We start from the raw sequence: 17,742 nt of genomic DNA on the forward strand, positions 1-17,742 counted from the left end.
TTGTACTCGCTAAGAACTTACTATGTGCCAGACACTGTACCAAGGCCCGGGGGAGATGCAAGCTAATCAGGGTGGACGCAGTCATTCATTCATTCATTCAATCATATTTATTGCACGCTTACTGTGTGCAGAGCACTGTGCTAAGCGCTTGGGAAGTACAAGTTGGCAACATATAGAGACGGCCCCTACCCAACATCAGGCTCACAGTCAACTGCTCCACTCTCCCTTCCACGTTTCCCAGGTACTTATTTGGAAATGACGCCCAGAGGCTCCTTATTTGACAAATGAGTATTTCAAAGTTTTTTGAAGTTGTGACCTAAGGATAATATTCCACTTCTCCTAAAGACATACCTTCTACATACATCCCTTCATTGATCCTTGGGGACTTCAATAGCCACATCTTCCCTCCCTAATTGCCATCTTTAACTGTTCACTCTCCAACCGCTTCCTCCTCACAGCTTTCAAACATGCCCATCATCATCATCATCATCATCATCATCATCATCATCATCAATCGTATTTATTGAGCGCTTACTGCGTGCACAGCACTGTACTAAGCGCTTGGGAAGTACAAATTGGCAACATATAGAGACAGTCCGTACCCAACAGTGGGCTCACAGTCTAAAAGGGGGAGACGGAGAACAAAACCAAACATACTAACAAAATAAAATAAATAGAATAGATATGTACAAGTAAAATAAATAAATAGAGTAATAAATATGTACAAACATATATACATATATACAGGTGCTGTGGGGAAGGGAAGGAGGTATGATGGGGGGGGATGGAGAGGGGGACGAGGGGGAGAGGAAGGAAGGGGCTCAGTCTGGGAAGGCCTCCTGGAGGAGGTGAGCTGTCTCCCCATCATAAAAAAACCCTCCCTTGACCCCACAGTTCCCTCTAGTTATCGTCCCATCTCCCTCCTATCACTCCTCCGTCTACACCCACCGTCTCAAGTTCCTCTCCTCCAATTCCCTCCTTGACCTCCTCCAATCTGGCTTCCGTCCCCTTCACAGAAACCACACTCTCAGAGGTCCCAGATGATCTCCTTCTTGCCAAATCCAATGTTCGGTATTCCATCCTAATCCTTCTTGACTTCTCAGCCACCTGTGACACCGTGGCCACCCTCTTCTCCTGGAAACATTAACCAACCTTGGCTTCACTGGCACCCTCCTCTCCTGGTTTTCCTCCTTAGTCTCTGGCTGGCTGCTCAAGCGCTTAGTACAGTGCTCTGCACACAGTAAGCGCTCAATAAATACGATTGATGATGATGATGCTCAGTCCCCGTCTCTTCCATGGGCTCCTCCTCTGCCTCCCACCCGCTAACTGTGGGTATCCCTCAAGGTTCAGTTCTGGGCCCCCTTCTAGTCTCCGTCTACACACACTCCCTTGGATAACTCACATGCCTTCAACTACCACCTCTATGTGGATGATTTCCAAATCTACATCACCAGCCCCGATCCCTCTTCCTCTCTGTAGTCTTGCATTTCATGGTAGAGTGGATAGAGTACACGCCCGGGAGTCAGAAAGTCAGGGGTTCTAAGCCCAGCCCCCCCACTTGTCTGCTGTGTGGCCTGGGCGAGTCACTTCACTGCTCTGTGCCTCAGTTGCCTCATCCGTAAAATGGGGATTAAGACTGTGAACCCTAGGCAGGACAGGGGCTATGTCCAACACAATTTGCTTGTATCCACCCCGGCACTCAGTACGGTGTCTGGCACATAGTAAGCGCTTAACAAATAACATTACAATTCTTAATATTACTTGGGTGTCCTGCAGTCACCTCCAACTTAACCTGTGTCTGGCACGTAGTAAGCGCTTAAACAAATAACATTTACGATTCTTAATATTACTTGGGTGTCCTGCAGTCACCTCCAACTTAACCTGTGTCTGGCACGTAGTAAGCGCTTAACAAATAACATTACAATTCTTAATATTACTTGGGTGTCCTGCAGTCACCTCCAACTTAACCTGTGTCTGGCACGTAGTAAGCGCTTAACAAATAACATTACAATTCTTAATATTACTTGGGTGTCCTGCAGTCACCTCAAACTTAACCTGTGTCTGGCACATAGTAAGCGCTTAACAAATAACATTACAATTCTTAATATTACTTGGGTGTCCTGCAGTCACCTCCAACTTAACCTGTGTCTGGCACGTAGTAAGCGCTTAACAAATAACATTACAATTCTTAATATTACTTGGGAGTCCTGCAGTCACCTCAAACTTAACCTGTCCAAAACAGAATCTTCCCAACCCTACCCTGTCCTTCCCCTGCCTTTCCCATCACTGTAGACAGCACCGCCATCCTTCCTGTCTCACAAGCCCGTAACCTTGGCATCGTCCTTGACTTCTCTCTCTCATTCAACCCACACATTCAATCCATCACTAAATCCTGTTGACTCTACCTCAACAACGTTGCTGAAATCCAACCTTTCCTCTCTATCCAAACTGCAACTGTGTTAATCCAAGCAATTAACCTAACCTGCCTTGATTGCTGTATCAGCCTCCTTGCTGATCTCCCAGGCTCCTGTCTCTCCCTACTCCAGTCCGTACTTCACTCTGCTGCCTGGATCATTTTTCTACAAAAACGATCAGTCCATGTTTCTCAACTCCTCAGAACCTGTAGTGGTTGCCCATCCACCTCTGCATCAAACAGAAACTCCTTACCGTCGGCTTTAAAGCACACAATCTTCTTGTCCCCTCTTGCTACCTCCCCTTATTGTAGGCACATTTCCTCCAAGAGGCCTTCCCTGACTGAGCCCCTTCCTTCCTCTCCCCCTCGTCCCCCTCTCCATCCCCCCCATCTTACCTCCTTCCCTTCCCCACAGCACCTGTATAGATGTATATATGTTTGTACATTATTACTCTATTTATTTTACTTGTGCATATCTATTCTATTTATTTTATTTTGTTAGTATGTTTGGTTTTGTTCTCTGTCTCCCCCTTTTAGACTGTGAGCCCACTGTTGGGTAGGGACTGTCTCTATATGTTGCCAACTTGGACTTCCCAAGCGCTTAGTACAGTGCTCTGCACACAGTAAGCGCTCAATATGATTGATTGATTTTCTTCCACTCCCTTCTTCATCACCCTGACTTGCTCCCTTTATTCACCACTACCTCTTCCTAGCCCCACAGCACTTATGTACATATCCGTACTTCATTTATTTATATTAATGTCCGTCTCCCCCTCTACATTGTAAGCTTGTTGTGGGCCGGGGATGTGTCTGTTATATTGTCCATGTCCCCCATGGGGCTCATGGTCTTAGTCCCCATTTTACAGAGGAGATCACTGAATCAATCAATCAGTCAATTGTATTTTTTGAATATTTACTGTGGACTACACACCATACCTAAGCACTTAGTTCAGGCACAGAGAAGTGATGGGACTTGCCCGGGGTCACATGGCAGACAAGTCACAGAGGCAGGGATGAGAAAGCCACACGACGGGCAAGTGGAGTAGCCGGAATTAGAACCCAGGTCTTCTGACTCCCGCGCCCAAGCTCTTTTTATATGTATATATGTTTGTACATATTTATTACTTTATTTATTTTACTTGTACATATCTATTCTATTTTATTTTGTTAATATGTTTGGTTTTGTTCTCTGTCTCCCCCTTCTAGACTGTGAGCCCACCGTACTGAACACTGAGCACAAGCAAATCGGGTTGGACTTATTCCCTGTCCCACATGGGGCTCACACTCTCAATCCCCATTTTACAGATGGGGGAACTGAAGCACAGAGAACTTAGACGACTTGCCCAGGGTCCCCCAGCAGAGTGCTGTACCTTTAAATCCAGTCATCCAACTGAAATAACCAGCGGCACCCGTGTGATCCAGTCATTTTTATTAGATAACAAGTTACTGTCCGCTCATCCACTGTCAAAAACATGGAAAAGGTCTGCATCGGATGTGTAAATACGAACGACGAAAATGTCGGCGTCGGACTCGTAAACGGGTACAAAAGGTGGTCGGCCGTCGGCCGGCCGGACCGGGGGAACCGATCTGCTCCTCCCTTCCTGGACGTTTGGATGGGAAGTGGCTAAAACCAGGCTCTCGTTCCCGGCTGCCGGCCCGGCAGGTGGGTCGGGGTAGTGGTCGCCAAGCTTCGAGGACGCGCCTCGGGGAGGAGAGATGTGCAAAACCGATCAGACGAAGCAGGGAAGAGGCTGGGGGGTGGGGGTCCTAGTGGAGGGCAGAGGCCGGGGAGGGGGCCGCTGTGGCCGAGAGAGAGTGTCATGGGACACGTGAAGGAAGGGGCGGCGAGGAGAGGGGCCCGGCTGGGGAGAGCATAAAAAAACTAAAAAAAAAAAACCATTTTAAAAATCGACCCTGGATAATACACAGGGTGGATTGCCCACTACAGGGTGGCCGAGAGCGGAATGTGGCATTCCAAACGGAGCGGAGGAGATGCCAAAAGAGTCTCTTCTGCCCCTGACCGGCGGCTGGGTGGGGGCACCTCCACGATCCCTTTTCCTCACCCTCGGGTGGCGACAGTTGAGGGGAGCCCCCCGTTCCAGGGATGAAGTGGCGCTCCAGGAGCCGGGGAGAGGAATCCCGCTTCCTCCCGGCCGGCGAACCGAGGCCAAGGCAGGGCGTCCTCCTGCCGCAGACGGATCGGGGGCGGGCCGGAGGAGGCCGAGCCCGCGGCTCTCCTGGGGTCGACCGTCCCCGCCGCCCCCGGGCCTCGTCTCCCCCCGGGCCCGGCCGGGGGCTAACGGTCCATGGGGGCCGAGACCCTGAGGCCCGGCGGGACTCCCGGCGGCTCCGGGCCCGACTGGCCGAGGGTGGGGCCGCCGCCGCCCAGGCCCAGGCCCAGGCCCGCGTGGTTGCGCTGGTGCTTGCGCAGGTGGTCCTTGCGGATGAAGCTCTTGCCGCAGGCCACGCACTTGAAGGGCCGCACGCCCGTGTGGGTGCGGTAGTGGTCGATGAGCTTGGAGCGCTCGGTGAAGCGCTTGTCGCAGGCCGTGCAGGGGAAGGGCCGCTCGCCCGTGTGCAGCATCTGGTGGCGGATCAGGTGGGCGGCCCGGTTGAAGCGGCGGCCGCACACGCCGCAGCGCAGCCCGCTGGCCGCGGGCCCGCCCCCGTCCCGGCCCGGCCCGGGCCCCGGCCCCTGGTGGGTGCTCTGGTGGGCCGCCAGGCTCCCCTGCAGCCGGAAGCTCTTCCCGCACGTGGCGCAGGTGAAGAGCCGCCGCTCACCCGGGGGCGAGGCCGGGCGCTTCCTGGCACCGCCCCGGGGGCCCGAGCCCTTGGCCCAGCCCGGGAGGTGGTACGGCTCGCCCAGCAGCCTGGGGCTCGGTCCCGTGGTCCCGCCGCCGCCGCCGCCCCCCCTCAGCCGCCCCCTCGGGGGGGAAGGGGTAGGCCAGAGCCCCCGGGGGCTTGGACACCAAGTTCCACCCCCACCGGGCCCCGCCAAGGAGCCAGTCCGCCGGCGGCGGGTCCCCCTGGGCCAGGATGGGGATGAGCAGGCCCAGCTCCCGCTCCGGCCCCGCGGGCTCCCCCGGCCCCGGCCCCGGCTCCTGGGCGGGGAACAGGCCGGCCGGGGTCTCCCAGGCCGGGCCGGGGCTCGGGAACGGGCCGGCGGCCGGGCCCGCGCCGTAGAAGGTGGCCGGCGGGGCCTCCGCGCTGACCGCCGGGGCCGCTCCCTCCTCCTCCTCCTGCTCTGGGACTTCCGTTTTGATGATGATCTTCACGTCCGCTGAGAGGTGGGGGAGAAAGCGGGCATTAGCCGGGGGTGGGGGGAAACAGGGGTTCGGCCTCAGAGCTCTGAGGGTCAGCTCCTTAATCACGGTGATATTTGTTAAACGCTTACTACGTGCACAGTTGATTATTATTCCAAAGGCGGCTGCCTGGAGGAAATGGGTTTTGTTTTCTGGCATTTGTTAAGCGCTTACTATGTGCAAAGCACTTTAAGCCTGGATTTTCTAGGGCTGGCACCCCCTCACGCACACTCACCTGGTTTTCTTCATCAACAACCCCCCCTCCTGTCTGTGGCAAACGGCTAGGTGGCCGCTCAGTCTCAAACCTATCATCATCATCAAGTGTATTTATTGAGCGCTTACTGCGTGCAGAGCACTGGACTAAGCGCTTGGGAAGTACAAGTTGGCAGCATATAGAGACAGTCCCTACCCAGCAGTGGGCTCACAGTCTAAACCTACCTGAGGTCATTCCCAATCTTGGGGGTGGGAGGGTCATCATCATCATCATCAATCGTATTTATTGAGCGCTTACTATGTGCAGGGCACTGTACTAAGCGCTTGGGAAGTACAGATTGGCAACATATAGAGACAGTCCCTACCCAACAGTGGGCTCACAGTCTAAAAGGGGGAGACAGAGAACAAAAGAGGGTGGTGTGTGTTTGTGTCACACACACGCACACGTTTTTCTTCATTAACACCCCACCCTCTCCTGTCTCCAGCAAATGGCTAAGCGGCCACTTGTCTTCGTGCCTGCCCAAAGTCATTCCCAGCCGTGGTTCGGTGACCTGGCTTCCCTCTTCCTTTCCCCCTCGCCCCCTGCTCGGCCAAACTAGGAAATCGTGTTTCTCTCCATTACATTCCAAGCTCCTGGAGGGCAGGGGTACTCGCAAAGGCTTACAACAGCCCAGAGCACTCAGTCGGTGCTCGGTAAATACCACTGTTGATTTTCCTTTTTCCAAGACAGAGGTACTTTTGACTTTAATATTTTTTACTGGTATTTGTTAAGCGCTTACTATGTGCCAGGCACTGTACTAAGTGCTGGGGTAGGTATCATCACACCCACATCCACGTGGGGTAACTTGTACTTCCCAAGCGCTTAGTACAGTGCTCTGCACACAGGAAGCGCTCAATAAATACGGCTGAATGAATGAATGGGGTAGTCTACATCCCACGCGGGGCTCACAGTCTTCATCCCCATTTTATAGAGCAGAGAACTGAGACGCCAGAAAGCAAAAAGTGACTCACCCAAGGTCACACAGCAGACAAGTGGCGGGGCCAGGATATGTTTGTACATATTTTTTTACTCTATTTATTTATTTAATTTATTTGTACCTATCTATTCTATTTATTTTATTTTGTTAGTATGTTTGGTTTTGTTCTCTGTCTCCCCCTTTTAGACTGTGAGCCCACTGTTGGGTAGGGACTGTCTCTAGATGTTGCCAATTTGTACTTCCCAAGCGCTTAGTACAGTGCTCTGCACATAGTAAGCGCTCAATAAATACGATTGATGATGATGATGATGACCTGGGTCCTTCTGGCTTCCAGGCTCGGGCTCTAACCACTTGGCCACGCTGCTTCTCACCCCGATCCCAGCTGTCCCTGCCTGATCCTGGGGTGCCCCGAGCCAGCCCTCTCCCCGGAACCCGCTCGGGCCGGTGAGTTCAACTCGTCAGCCTCCACTCGTCTGGAACATGGGGCTCTTCCCTTTCCGATTTTCCCAAAGGGGCCGCTTGATTTCCTGTTTTCCTTTCCTGGCGAAGCAAGAGCCGGAGTCCCCCGGCGCCCTTGCGATTGCGCTGCGGGGCTTTATGGGGGTCGCTCGGGGAGGTTCGCTCCTTTGGGTGAGACGTCTGAGTGAGCCGCTCCGCCCGTAAGGAAATACTCAAAGATTCAGAGCTGCCATCTATTTATTTATTTATTTTATTTTATTTGTACGTATCTATTCTATTTATTTTATTTTGTTAGTATGTTTGGTTTTGTTCTCTGTCTTCCCCTTTTAGACTGTGAGCCCACTGTTGGGTAGGGACTGTCTCTATATGTTGCCAATTTGTACTTCCCAAGCGCTTAGTACAGTGCTCTGCACATAGTAAGCGCTCAATAAATACGATTGATGATGATCATCTTGTGCTTTTTCAGTCAACCGGTTTGGGGCTGGCTCGTGAGCCAGCTCATCTTTAGTTTATTTTCGTGTAGGAAGAGGGGTAGCGTGCAAAGCGCTTACTTTGTCAAGCGCTGTTCTAAGCGCTGGGATATGTACGAGTGAATTAGGTTGTAATAATAATAATAATAGCATTTTTTAAGCACTTACTATGTGCAAAAGCACTGTTCTAAGCGCTGGGGAGGTTGCAAGGTGATCAGGTGGTCCCACGGGGGGCTCACAGTCTTAATCCCTATTTTACAGATGAGGCCCAGAGAAGTGAAGTGACTTGCCCAAAGTCACACAGCTGACAATTGGCAGAGTCGGGATTTGAACCCATGACCTCTGACTCCAAAGCCGGGGCTCTTTCCACTGACCAACGCTGCTTCTCTGTAGTAGGAGTGGGACCAGGAGAAATAAGGCGTAAAGCCGTGAAGTGATTTGCTCAAGGTCACACAGCAAACGTTTGGCACCGCCGGCACTAGAACCCAGGTCCTCTGACACCCAGCCCCAGGCTCTTTCCACTAGGCGCCTACTTGGTGTGAAATGCCGTCCTAACCGTTTGGGAAGTGCAGGATCACAAAGTAACACGTTCTCTTGCCGACAGGGAACTGTCGCTCAAACGGAAAAAGCAGACACACGGCCCATCCCGCACACCCGGCTCCTCTCCCGCTGACGTCCTCACTGTATCTCGATCTCGTCCATGTCCTGCCTCTGGCCCGGAACGCCCTCCCCCTTCACGTCGGAAGCAGTGTGGCCTAGTGGATAGAGCACGGGCTTGGGAGTCAGAGGGACTTGGGTTCTAATCCCGGCACCGCCGCTCGTCTGCTGGGTGACCTTGGGCAAGTCACTTTGCTTCTGTGGGCCTCTGTTACCTCCTCTGTAAAAATGTGGATTATGACTGTGGCCAACCGGGTTGGCTTGCATCTACCCCAGCGCTTAGGACAGGGCCTGGCCCATAGTAAGCGCTTAACGTATACCATTTAAATAAGTTGGCGGGGCGGGGGGGGGGGGTTTGGTTTTTAACCTGGGGTGAGATGGGGGAAAACGCAGAAATATCCATTTCCTGGGCACCAGACTGGGCGAAAGGAGGGAGCCGTCAGGCACTGGAGCCAGCGACCGAGGAAGAGGGACGGTGCCTCCACCAGCCACCCCCTCACAACACCCGCACCCCTCAAAGCTGGTCCTGGGTGTGCTCCCTGGGAATGGGGGAGGAAAACCAGCAGCCACCCCGACCTGAGGGAGAGATGAAGGACGAGTCAAAGCAGAAGGGCCCGAGGAGAGGTGGGGAGGTGACAGCTCCAGGCTAGGTGCCCCTCCCTCCCTCCCTCCCTCTGCCCCCCAGTCCTCTCGCCGGCCTGTACCTTCAGAGGACGCCACCGTGTTCGCCTTCAACAACTGGTCTGGGCCCGGCGGGGGCGGCTGGGGCGGGGGGAGGCTGGCCGGCCAGGAGTCTGCCAGAATGGAGGCGGCGAAGTTGGAGTGGGGCCCTGCAGTCGGGAGACCGGAGAGCTGGTGGAAAGACTGTCGGAGGAGGAGGAAGGAGAAGAGGGGAGGGAGGGAGGCTTGGGGGGGCCGGGAAGGAGTCCTGGCCTCCCCGGACCATCCATCGGGGCCGACAGAAACTTGGCTCGTTTTTCCAAGGCCCAAGCTGTCTTTCACCCAATCGCGGTGGAGAGGCAGATGAGGGAAGAAGAAAAGGGGAAACGGAGGCGGAGGGAGAAGGGCCAGAGCCAGGGGCACAGAAGGTGTGGCCAGTGGTGGACCTGGGCCCCGGCCCCCTGGCCAGCCCCCGCCACCCTTGGCCGCTCACCAGTGTGGCCGTCCACAGAGATTTCTCCTGCCCCGGGATCCAGGTGACTCGGGGCCCACGGCCCGTCCTCGGCAACCAGCTGAGGGGCGCCCCAGGCCTCTCCGGTCGAGGGCGGAGGAGGGTCTTCGGCCCGCCGCTCCGTCTCCGGCTTCACCTGCAGAATGAGGTCGGGGCCGGGCACCAAGGATTCTGTGCCCCGGTTGGTTGGGTGAAGGGGAGAGAGAAGGGGCTGTTTGTGCCACTGAGGGGAGACGACGACACTGCGAGGAGCGGGAGCGGGTGGCACCTGGCACCCGCGAGGGAGATGCCCCCCGAAAAGCAAGCTTTCAGGGACAAGCTCCCTGCTGCCTGGTGGGGAGGGGGCCCACCCCCATCCCCTGGCTCGAGGGGCAGCCGAAATGAAGACTCGGGGGACAGGGTGACCCAGTGGACTCTGCTATGGTCTTCCCCTCAAGGGGCTCTAGCCCTGCAGCTAACCTGACCTAGGGCGGGTCATGTCCCTCCCCAGGCCTCAGTTCCCCAACTTGTAAAACAGGCAGGAGGGAGAACAGAGTTCGGTAACCATCGCGCCGTGACAAATCCACAGACGGGTCTGCCCCCGAGGCTGCTGGGAAGAAAATGGGTGCCATCGCCCACCCGCCCTCTGGGTCGGCACCGCTGCCGACTGAGGCCCTTCTCTGTGGGTGGCTTCAAATTTGCTTCCAAGCCGGGGGGGAGGTGATTTTGTCCTCACGTAGCGGCTTTGAAATAGCCGACGGCTCAGTCGGCCCCATCAGCTTCGGAGGGAGGGGTGGGAGATGCCACGTGAACAGTCCCGTGCCATAGACGGCCTCAGAGAAAAGCCCCCGGAACGAGATACCTTGGAAGTTTACACTAGTGGTGGGGGGGGCACCCTTTCCTGACACCCCTTTCCTCCCGACTAGCATCTAAAAAGCGGTGCAGCTCTACCACACCCCCTCGCCATGGTTGTGCCTCCCCCCCGACTCCCGTGACTTCTTCCCTTCCCCTCAAACCCCGGAGAAGCCCCGGGCTGCCTGTTCCCTCCTCACCGGGGCTGGAGTCTGAGGGGGCGGCCGGCCCTTTGGAGCCCCTCCGATCCACATCACACGGCTCCTTCCCCTGCTCCAGCCGGGAGAGGATTTCCGGTTTGGAAATGGCGTAGTCTGATGGTGGAGGGAGAGAGAGGTTAGCGGTCGCCTCGTCTGAGGCACAGCTGGGTGTTGGGCCCACTGGCAGTAACTGGGGAACCTTGGTCTTCACTGGCAGTGCCGGGGCAACTTCGGATGGACAGCCTCAGACCTGAGGGTATGTAAGACGTCTGGAGCCAGAAGGATGGAGCACTGACGGAAAGCCTGGGAAGGAGCGGGGGGCTGGACAGGGAGCACATCTTTAAACTTGTTTATTCATATTAAGGTATGTCTCCCCCTTCTACACTGTCAGTTCGTTATGGGCAGGGAACGTGTCTGCTAATCCTGTTGTATCGGACTCTCCCGAGTGCTTACTACAGGGCTCTACAACTAGTAAGAACTCAGTAAATATCGATCCGAGATATCGGTGAACCCCCGGGCTGGGGGCTCCCCGCCGCCGCCACCCCTGGGAACCGCCCTCTGTCCACGTTTTTACGTCTGTCCCCCCCTCGTCCCCCTCTCCATCCCCCCATCTTACCTCCTTCCCTTCCCCACAGCACCTGTATATATGTATATATGTTTGTACATATTTATTACTCTATTTATTTATTTTGCTTGTACATATCTATTTGTTTTATTTTGTTAGTATGTTTGGTTTTGTTCTCTGCCTCCCCCTTTTAGACTGTGAGCCCACTGTTGGGTAGGGACTGTCTCTATATGCTGCCAATTTGTACTTCCCAAGCGCTTAGTACAGTGCTCTGCACATAGTAAGCGCTCAATAAATACGATTGATGATGATGAGGAGGAGGAGATAACCGGAGAACAAACCACCGAGTGGACCTTTCCCTCCCTCGAGAGACCAACGGTTGCCCTTCTGGGGCCTCCCTAGGAAATGGGCGTTTCACCTCAGAGCCCGAGAACAGGTCACTCCGAGCCGGCAGGATCCCCTCACCAGCCCCCGCCGCCGAGTTGGCCCCTGCCCCGGCACAGCGTGGCCCTCGGCTCCACACCGGGGTGTCCGGAAACACCAGCGCGCACGACCGGCCCCTTACCCAACGAGACCAGCGTCTCGTAGTTGCCCTTCGTGACGTTCTTGTAGAGCTCCTTCTGCCCCTGGTCCAGGGTCCCCAACTCCTGCTCCGAGAAACAGACGGCCCCGTCGTCAGAGGTCACCGGCACCTGCGGCCACAGGCGTCACCCCCTCAGCCCCTCGGGCTTCCGGCGGAGGGGGACGCGCGTGGCCCGAGCCCGCCGCGGCCGCTCCCCGCGGCCCCCGTACCTTGGGGACCTCCCCGTTGCTGCCCGGGGGGAGGCGGAGGACCCAGAAGTTCCTGTTCCTGAGCAGGTTCTCCATGTTCTCCAGCCTCCTCTGCAGGAGCCCGTACTCCTGCAGCAGCGTCTCCAGCACGGCCCACTTGCCCTCCAGCTGGTTGCCGAACTCGACCACCGTCTTCTCGGCGCCCCCGGCCTTCTCCTCCAGGGCCAGCAGCCGCACGGCCTGAGACTCTATCTTCCTCTCCATGGCCTGAATCGCCGTCACCATCATCCACGGAGTGATCTCCCAGAAACGACAGGGAGACCAGTTCCCTCACTCATCCTGGCCCTTCCGGAGGACCCGTTCGCTGCCCTGGGTATTTCGCTCTGGGGGGGGGTGCGGGGTGCTAATCATAATGATAACAATAATAAGGGTGATATTTAAGTGCTTACTAACTGCCAAGCACTGTACTAAGTGCTGAGGCAGATACAAGTAAATTGGATTGGACACAGTCCCTGTCCCACCTGGGGCTCACAGTCTCGATCCCCATTTTACTGATGAGGTAGTTGAGACACACAGAAGTGAAGTGATTTGCCCAGGGTCATTCAGCAGGGAGGAGCGGAGCAGGGGGACTGGCATCCAGGCCCGTCCCACTGAGAGACCCCAGGTCGAAAGGCCGAGGGCGACTCTCCCAGAGGCTCAAACCAGTGGGACGTCCTCTTACTAATCAATCAATCAATGGTATTTATTGAGCGCTATGTGCAGAGCACTGTACTGAGTGCTTAGGAGAGTACAACAGAAATAACAGATACAATCCCTGCCCATAACAAACTTACTATGGGAGACAGGATCCTGCGGGTGGAGGAGGGGAGGGGGGGGGAGGGGGCCTGCTGGGAGACCTGGGCTTGGCGTCAGGAGCGACAGCCCCTCGGTCCAGGGCAGAGAGGAGTCCGAAGAGCAGGCTCCAACACCCCAGTCCTGAAGCTGGATCGTGGGGTCAGTGGCGAGAGGCACGGAATGGAATTTATTGAGCGCCTACTGTGTGCGGAGCACTGTACAAAGCGCTTGGGGTAGTACGGTATAACCGAGTTGGTAGGCAACCAATCCTTCCATCCAGGAGTTTAGAGTGTGGTGGGCAATCCTCACCACTTGCCCCGGGGGGTGGAACAAGAGGCTAACTTCAGGCATACTGGGATTCTCCCGATTCTGGGCCCATCCTGTTGAGCCCAGAAGAATCGGGGCCCTGAAGTGTCTTGAGGCATGCCAGCTTGGGGGGGGGTCTCCTGGCTGGTGACAGGGACGGGCATGGAGAGGGCCTGACCCCTTCACGATTACTCCCGGCCCACTGTTTAGACAACAGAGACTAATTTTGTCGCAAGGTACAATGGAGACCTTTCTGTTTGAATGCCAGACCTACCTAGGCAACTCGCTATAGGAACGAACATGCAGTACTTAAGCTCTGCACTTAACTAAACTATCTTAACTAACTTAAACTTAACTAAAGTTCCTCTCTAGACTGTCGGCTTGTTGTGGGCAGGGAACGTACCTACCAACTCTGTTACATAGGTCTCCCTCAAGTGCTTAGTACAGTGCTCTGCACTCAGTAAGCCCTCAATAAAGACGATTGATGATGACGGTACTTAAAAGCAGCGTGGCTTAGTGGAAAGAGCGTGGCCTTGGGAGTCAGAGGTCGTGGGTTCTAATTTGGGCTCTGCCACTTGTCAGCTATGTGACTTTGGGCAGGTCACCTAACTTCTCTGTGCCTCAGTTACCTCATCTGTAAAACGGGGATGAAGACTGTGAACCCGACGTGGGACAACCTGATTACCTTGTATCTACCCCAGCACGTAGAACAAGGCTTGGCACATAGTAATTGCTTAACAAATACCGTAATTATTATTATCATGATTAAAAACTTGCGAGTTTTGAGAACCAAATCTGGACATGAATGGCTCGTGGGGTGGGGGTGGGGTGAAGGGGGAGGGTAAGGAGCAGGGCAGAGAGGGAGAAGGGGGCAGGGCCATGGAAGGCTGAGGATGGGGCTGGGAGAAAGGGGGCGTCAGGGAAAGGTGATGGTGGGGTAGTGTGGCTCAGTGGAAATCAATCAATCGTATTTATTGAGCGCTTACTGTGTGCAGAACACTGTACTAAGCGCTTGGGAAGTACAAGTTGGCAACATCTAGAGACGGTCCCTACCCGACAGTGGGCTCACAATCTAAAAGAGCCGGGGCTTGGGAGTCAGAGGTCATGGGTTCGAATCCCTGCTCGGCCACCTGTCAGCTGTGTGACTTTGGGCAAGTCACTTCACTTCTCTGGGCCTCAGTTCCCTCATCTGTAAAATGGGGGTTAAAGACTGTGAGCCCCATGTGGGACAACCTGATCACCTTGTGTCTTCCCCAGTGCTTAGAACAGCGCTTGGCACATAGTAAGCGCTTAACAAATACGAATATTGTTATTATTGTTGGGAGAAAGGGGAGGGTCACTCTGGGGGGGGGGGGGAGTGCGGGGTGCTAATCATAATGATAACAATAATAAGTGTGAAATTTATGTGCTTACTAACTGCCAAGCACTGTACTAAGTGCTGAGGCAGATACAAGTAAATGTAAATACAAGTGCAAGCGCTTAGTCCAGTGCTCTGCACATAGTAAGCGCTCAATAAATACAATTGATTGATTGATTGATTGATGATGGAGGGCGGGGCTGCAAGGAAAGGGGCGGGGCCGCGCGCAGAGGGGGCGTGGTCAGGGAAAGGGCGGGGTCGCGCGCAAAGGGGCGTGGTCAGTGAAAGGGCGGGGCCGGTGTCGTGCGCAAAGGGGTGGGGTCAGGGGAGGAGGGGGGTGGGGCCGCGCGCAAAGGAGGCGGGGCAAGGGAAGGGAGGAGCCGCACGGAAAGGGGGCGGTGCCGTGCGCAGAGGAGGCGGGGCCAGGGAGGGGAGGGGCCGTGCGCAAAGGGGGCGGGGCAGGGAAGGGTGGGCCGTGCGAAAAGGGGGCGGGGCGAGAGGAGAAAGGGGGCGGAGCGGGGAGAGGTGAAAAGGGCAGGGCAAGGAGGCGGGACTGAGCAATGAGGATGGGGAGGGGGAACAGGAGGAGGAGGAGGAGGAGGAGGAGCACCGGCCCCGTCCCGTCCCGTCCCGTCCCGTCCCTCCCCTCCCTCCCCTCCCCTCCCCCGCTGATGGTCCCTGCAGGGGGAGAACGGGTTTCTCCGGCCTCGCCCCGAGCCCGCTACAACGCGGCGGGGATTGGTGCTCCTGCTCCCCCTCCCCGCCCCCCAGGCCCAGGCCGCGGCAGGGGGGCTCCGCGCCGGGGGTCCGGGCTCACCTGCGCGGGGGCGGCCTCGGCCATGGCGCTTTGTTGCTCGGGTGGACGGAGGGAGGGAGGGAGGGTCCGCGGGGGTCCCGAGCTCGGCCTTCAGCCCCCCGCGGGCTGGGACATGGGGGGCACCGCTCGTCCCCCGGGGCCGGGCTGCGGAGTCGCTGGGTCGCTCCGGTCGGGGCCCGGTGGGTCGTCCCCTGCGGCTCCGCGGATCCGGGGTCCAAACCGCCGCGGCCAAGAGCGGCGCTCGGGGGGGCTCCGCGGACGCCACAGCGCCCCCCGCAGGCCGGAGGAGCCAACCGCACTAACCCGCGCCCGCCCCCCCCCCCCGCGGAGCCCACAGCGCCCCCCGCAGGCCGGAGGAGCGACCCGCACCTCCCCGTGCCCGCGCTTCGCCATCATCATTATCGTCATCAATCGTATTTATTGAGTGCTTACTGTGTGCAGAGCACTGGACTAAGCGCTTGGGAAGTACAAATTGGCAACATATAGAGACGGTCCCTACCCAACAGTGGGCTCACAGTCTAAAAGGGGGAGACGGAGAACAAAACCAAACATACTAACAAAATAAAATAGAATAGATATGTACAAGTAAAATAAATAAATAAATAAATAGAGTAATAAATATGTACAAACATATATACAGGTGCTGTGGGGAAGGGAAGGAGGTAAGATGGGGATGGAGAGGGGGACGAGGGGGAGAGGAAGGAAGGGGCTCAGTCTGGGAAGGCCACACACTCCCTCACCCTCATTCATTCATTCATTCATATTTATTGAGCGCTTACAGGGTGCAGAGCATTGTACTAAGCGCTTGGAAAGTACAATTCAGCAATAATAATAATAATGGCATTTATTAAGCGCTTACTACGTGCAGAGCACTGTTCTAAGCGCTGGGGAATTTACGAGGTGATCAGGTTGCCCCACGTGGGGCTCACAGTCTTCATCCCCACTTTACAGATGAGGTAACTGAGGCCCAGAGAAGTGAAGTGACTTGCCCAAAGTCACACAGCTGACGAGTGGTGGAGCTGGGATTTGAACTCATGACCTCCGACTCCAAAGCCCGGGCTCTTTCCACTGAGCCAGACAACCCCTGCACATCACAATGGGCTTACAGTGTAGAAGGAGGGAAACAGGCATCAATATAAGTAAATAGAATGAGGTATATACATATCAAAACAAGCAAACAGGCATTCATGTAAGTAGATAGAACTATAGATATTCATTCATTCTCTCCCTCTCCCCCTCCTCCCCATCCCCCCGCCTTACCTCCTTCCCCTCCCCACAGCACCTGTATATATGTTTGTACGTATTTATTACTCTTTATTTATTTTATTTGTACATATTTATTCTATTTATTTTGTTAATATGTTTTGTTTTGTTGTCTGTCTCCCCCTTCCAGACTGTGAGCCTGCTGTTGGGTAGGGACCGTCTCCATATGTTGCCAACTTGTACTTCCCAAGCGCTTAGTACAGTGCTCTGCACACAGTAAGCATTCAATAAATACGATTGAATGAATGAATTCATTCAATCGTATTTATTGATTTATTGAGCACTTACTGTGTTCATTCAATCGTATTTATTGAGCACTTGCTGTGTGCAGAGCACTTCATTCAATCGTATTTATTGAGCGCTTACTGTGTGCAGAGCACTGTACTAAGCGCTTGGGACTATATGTATATGCACAAGTGCTGTGGGGAAGGGGAGAGCAAAGGGAAGCGGATTGGGGAGATGGGGTGGGAGGGAGAGCTGAGGAAAAGGGGGGCTTAGTCTGGGAAGGCCTCTTGGAGGAGGTGAGCCTTCAGTGAGCCCCTCCTCACCCAGGCCTGAGGAGGACCAGTGAGTGAGTTTTTTTTATTGTTGTTTTATGGTATGTTTTAGTTTCTTTTGGTAGTTCTTCAGCACTTACTATGTGCTAGGCACTGGGCAGGGAATGTGTCATGTTAATTATTATATTGTACTCTCCCACACGTTTAGTTCAGTGCTTTGGACTCATTAAGCACTCAAATACAATTGAATGAATTAATGTACACAGCACTTACATATCTATAATTTCATTTATTTATATACTAAGAGTATTTGTTAAGTGCTCACTCTGTGTCAAGCTCTGTTCTAAGCGCTGGGGAAGATACTTAGTGGATAGAGCGTGGACCTGAGAGTCAGAAGGTCATAATAATAATAATAATGATGGCATTTATTAAGTGCTTACTATGTGCAAAGCACTGTTCTAAGCGCTGGGGAGATTACAAGGTGATCAGGTTGCCCCACAGGGAGCTCCCAGTCTTCATCCCCATTTTACAGATGAGGTAACTGAGGCCCAGAGAAGTTAAGTGACTTGCCCGAGGTCACACAGCAGACGTGTGGCGGAGTAGGGATTTGAACCCATGACTCTGACTCCAAAGCCCAGA

At 54.9% G+C, this 17,742-nt stretch overlaps 1 protein-coding gene across 1 annotated transcript; it reads right to left on the reverse strand.

Annotated features, from left to right (window-relative positions):
- Positions 1-3,797: 3,797 nt before the first annotated feature.
- ZNF746 (zinc finger protein 746) lies at positions 3,798-15,514 on the reverse strand. Its single transcript, XM_038755566.1, is given in 8 exon segments — positions 3,798-5,331; positions 5,333-5,693; positions 9,196-9,321; positions 9,645-9,833; positions 10,694-10,807; positions 11,824-11,950; positions 12,051-12,329; positions 15,344-15,514. Coding segments are annotated over 8 exon segments (1,842 nt in total). The 5' UTR covers positions 15,368-15,514; the 3' UTR covers positions 3,798-4,709.
- Positions 15,515-17,742: the final 2,228 nt, after the last annotated feature.

This window comes from Tachyglossus aculeatus, chromosome 13, assembly GCF_015852505.1.
Source record: "Tachyglossus aculeatus isolate mTacAcu1 chromosome 13, mTacAcu1.pri, whole genome shotgun sequence".
NCBI classification, from domain to species: Eukaryota; Metazoa; Chordata; class Mammalia; order Monotremata; family Tachyglossidae; genus Tachyglossus; species Tachyglossus aculeatus.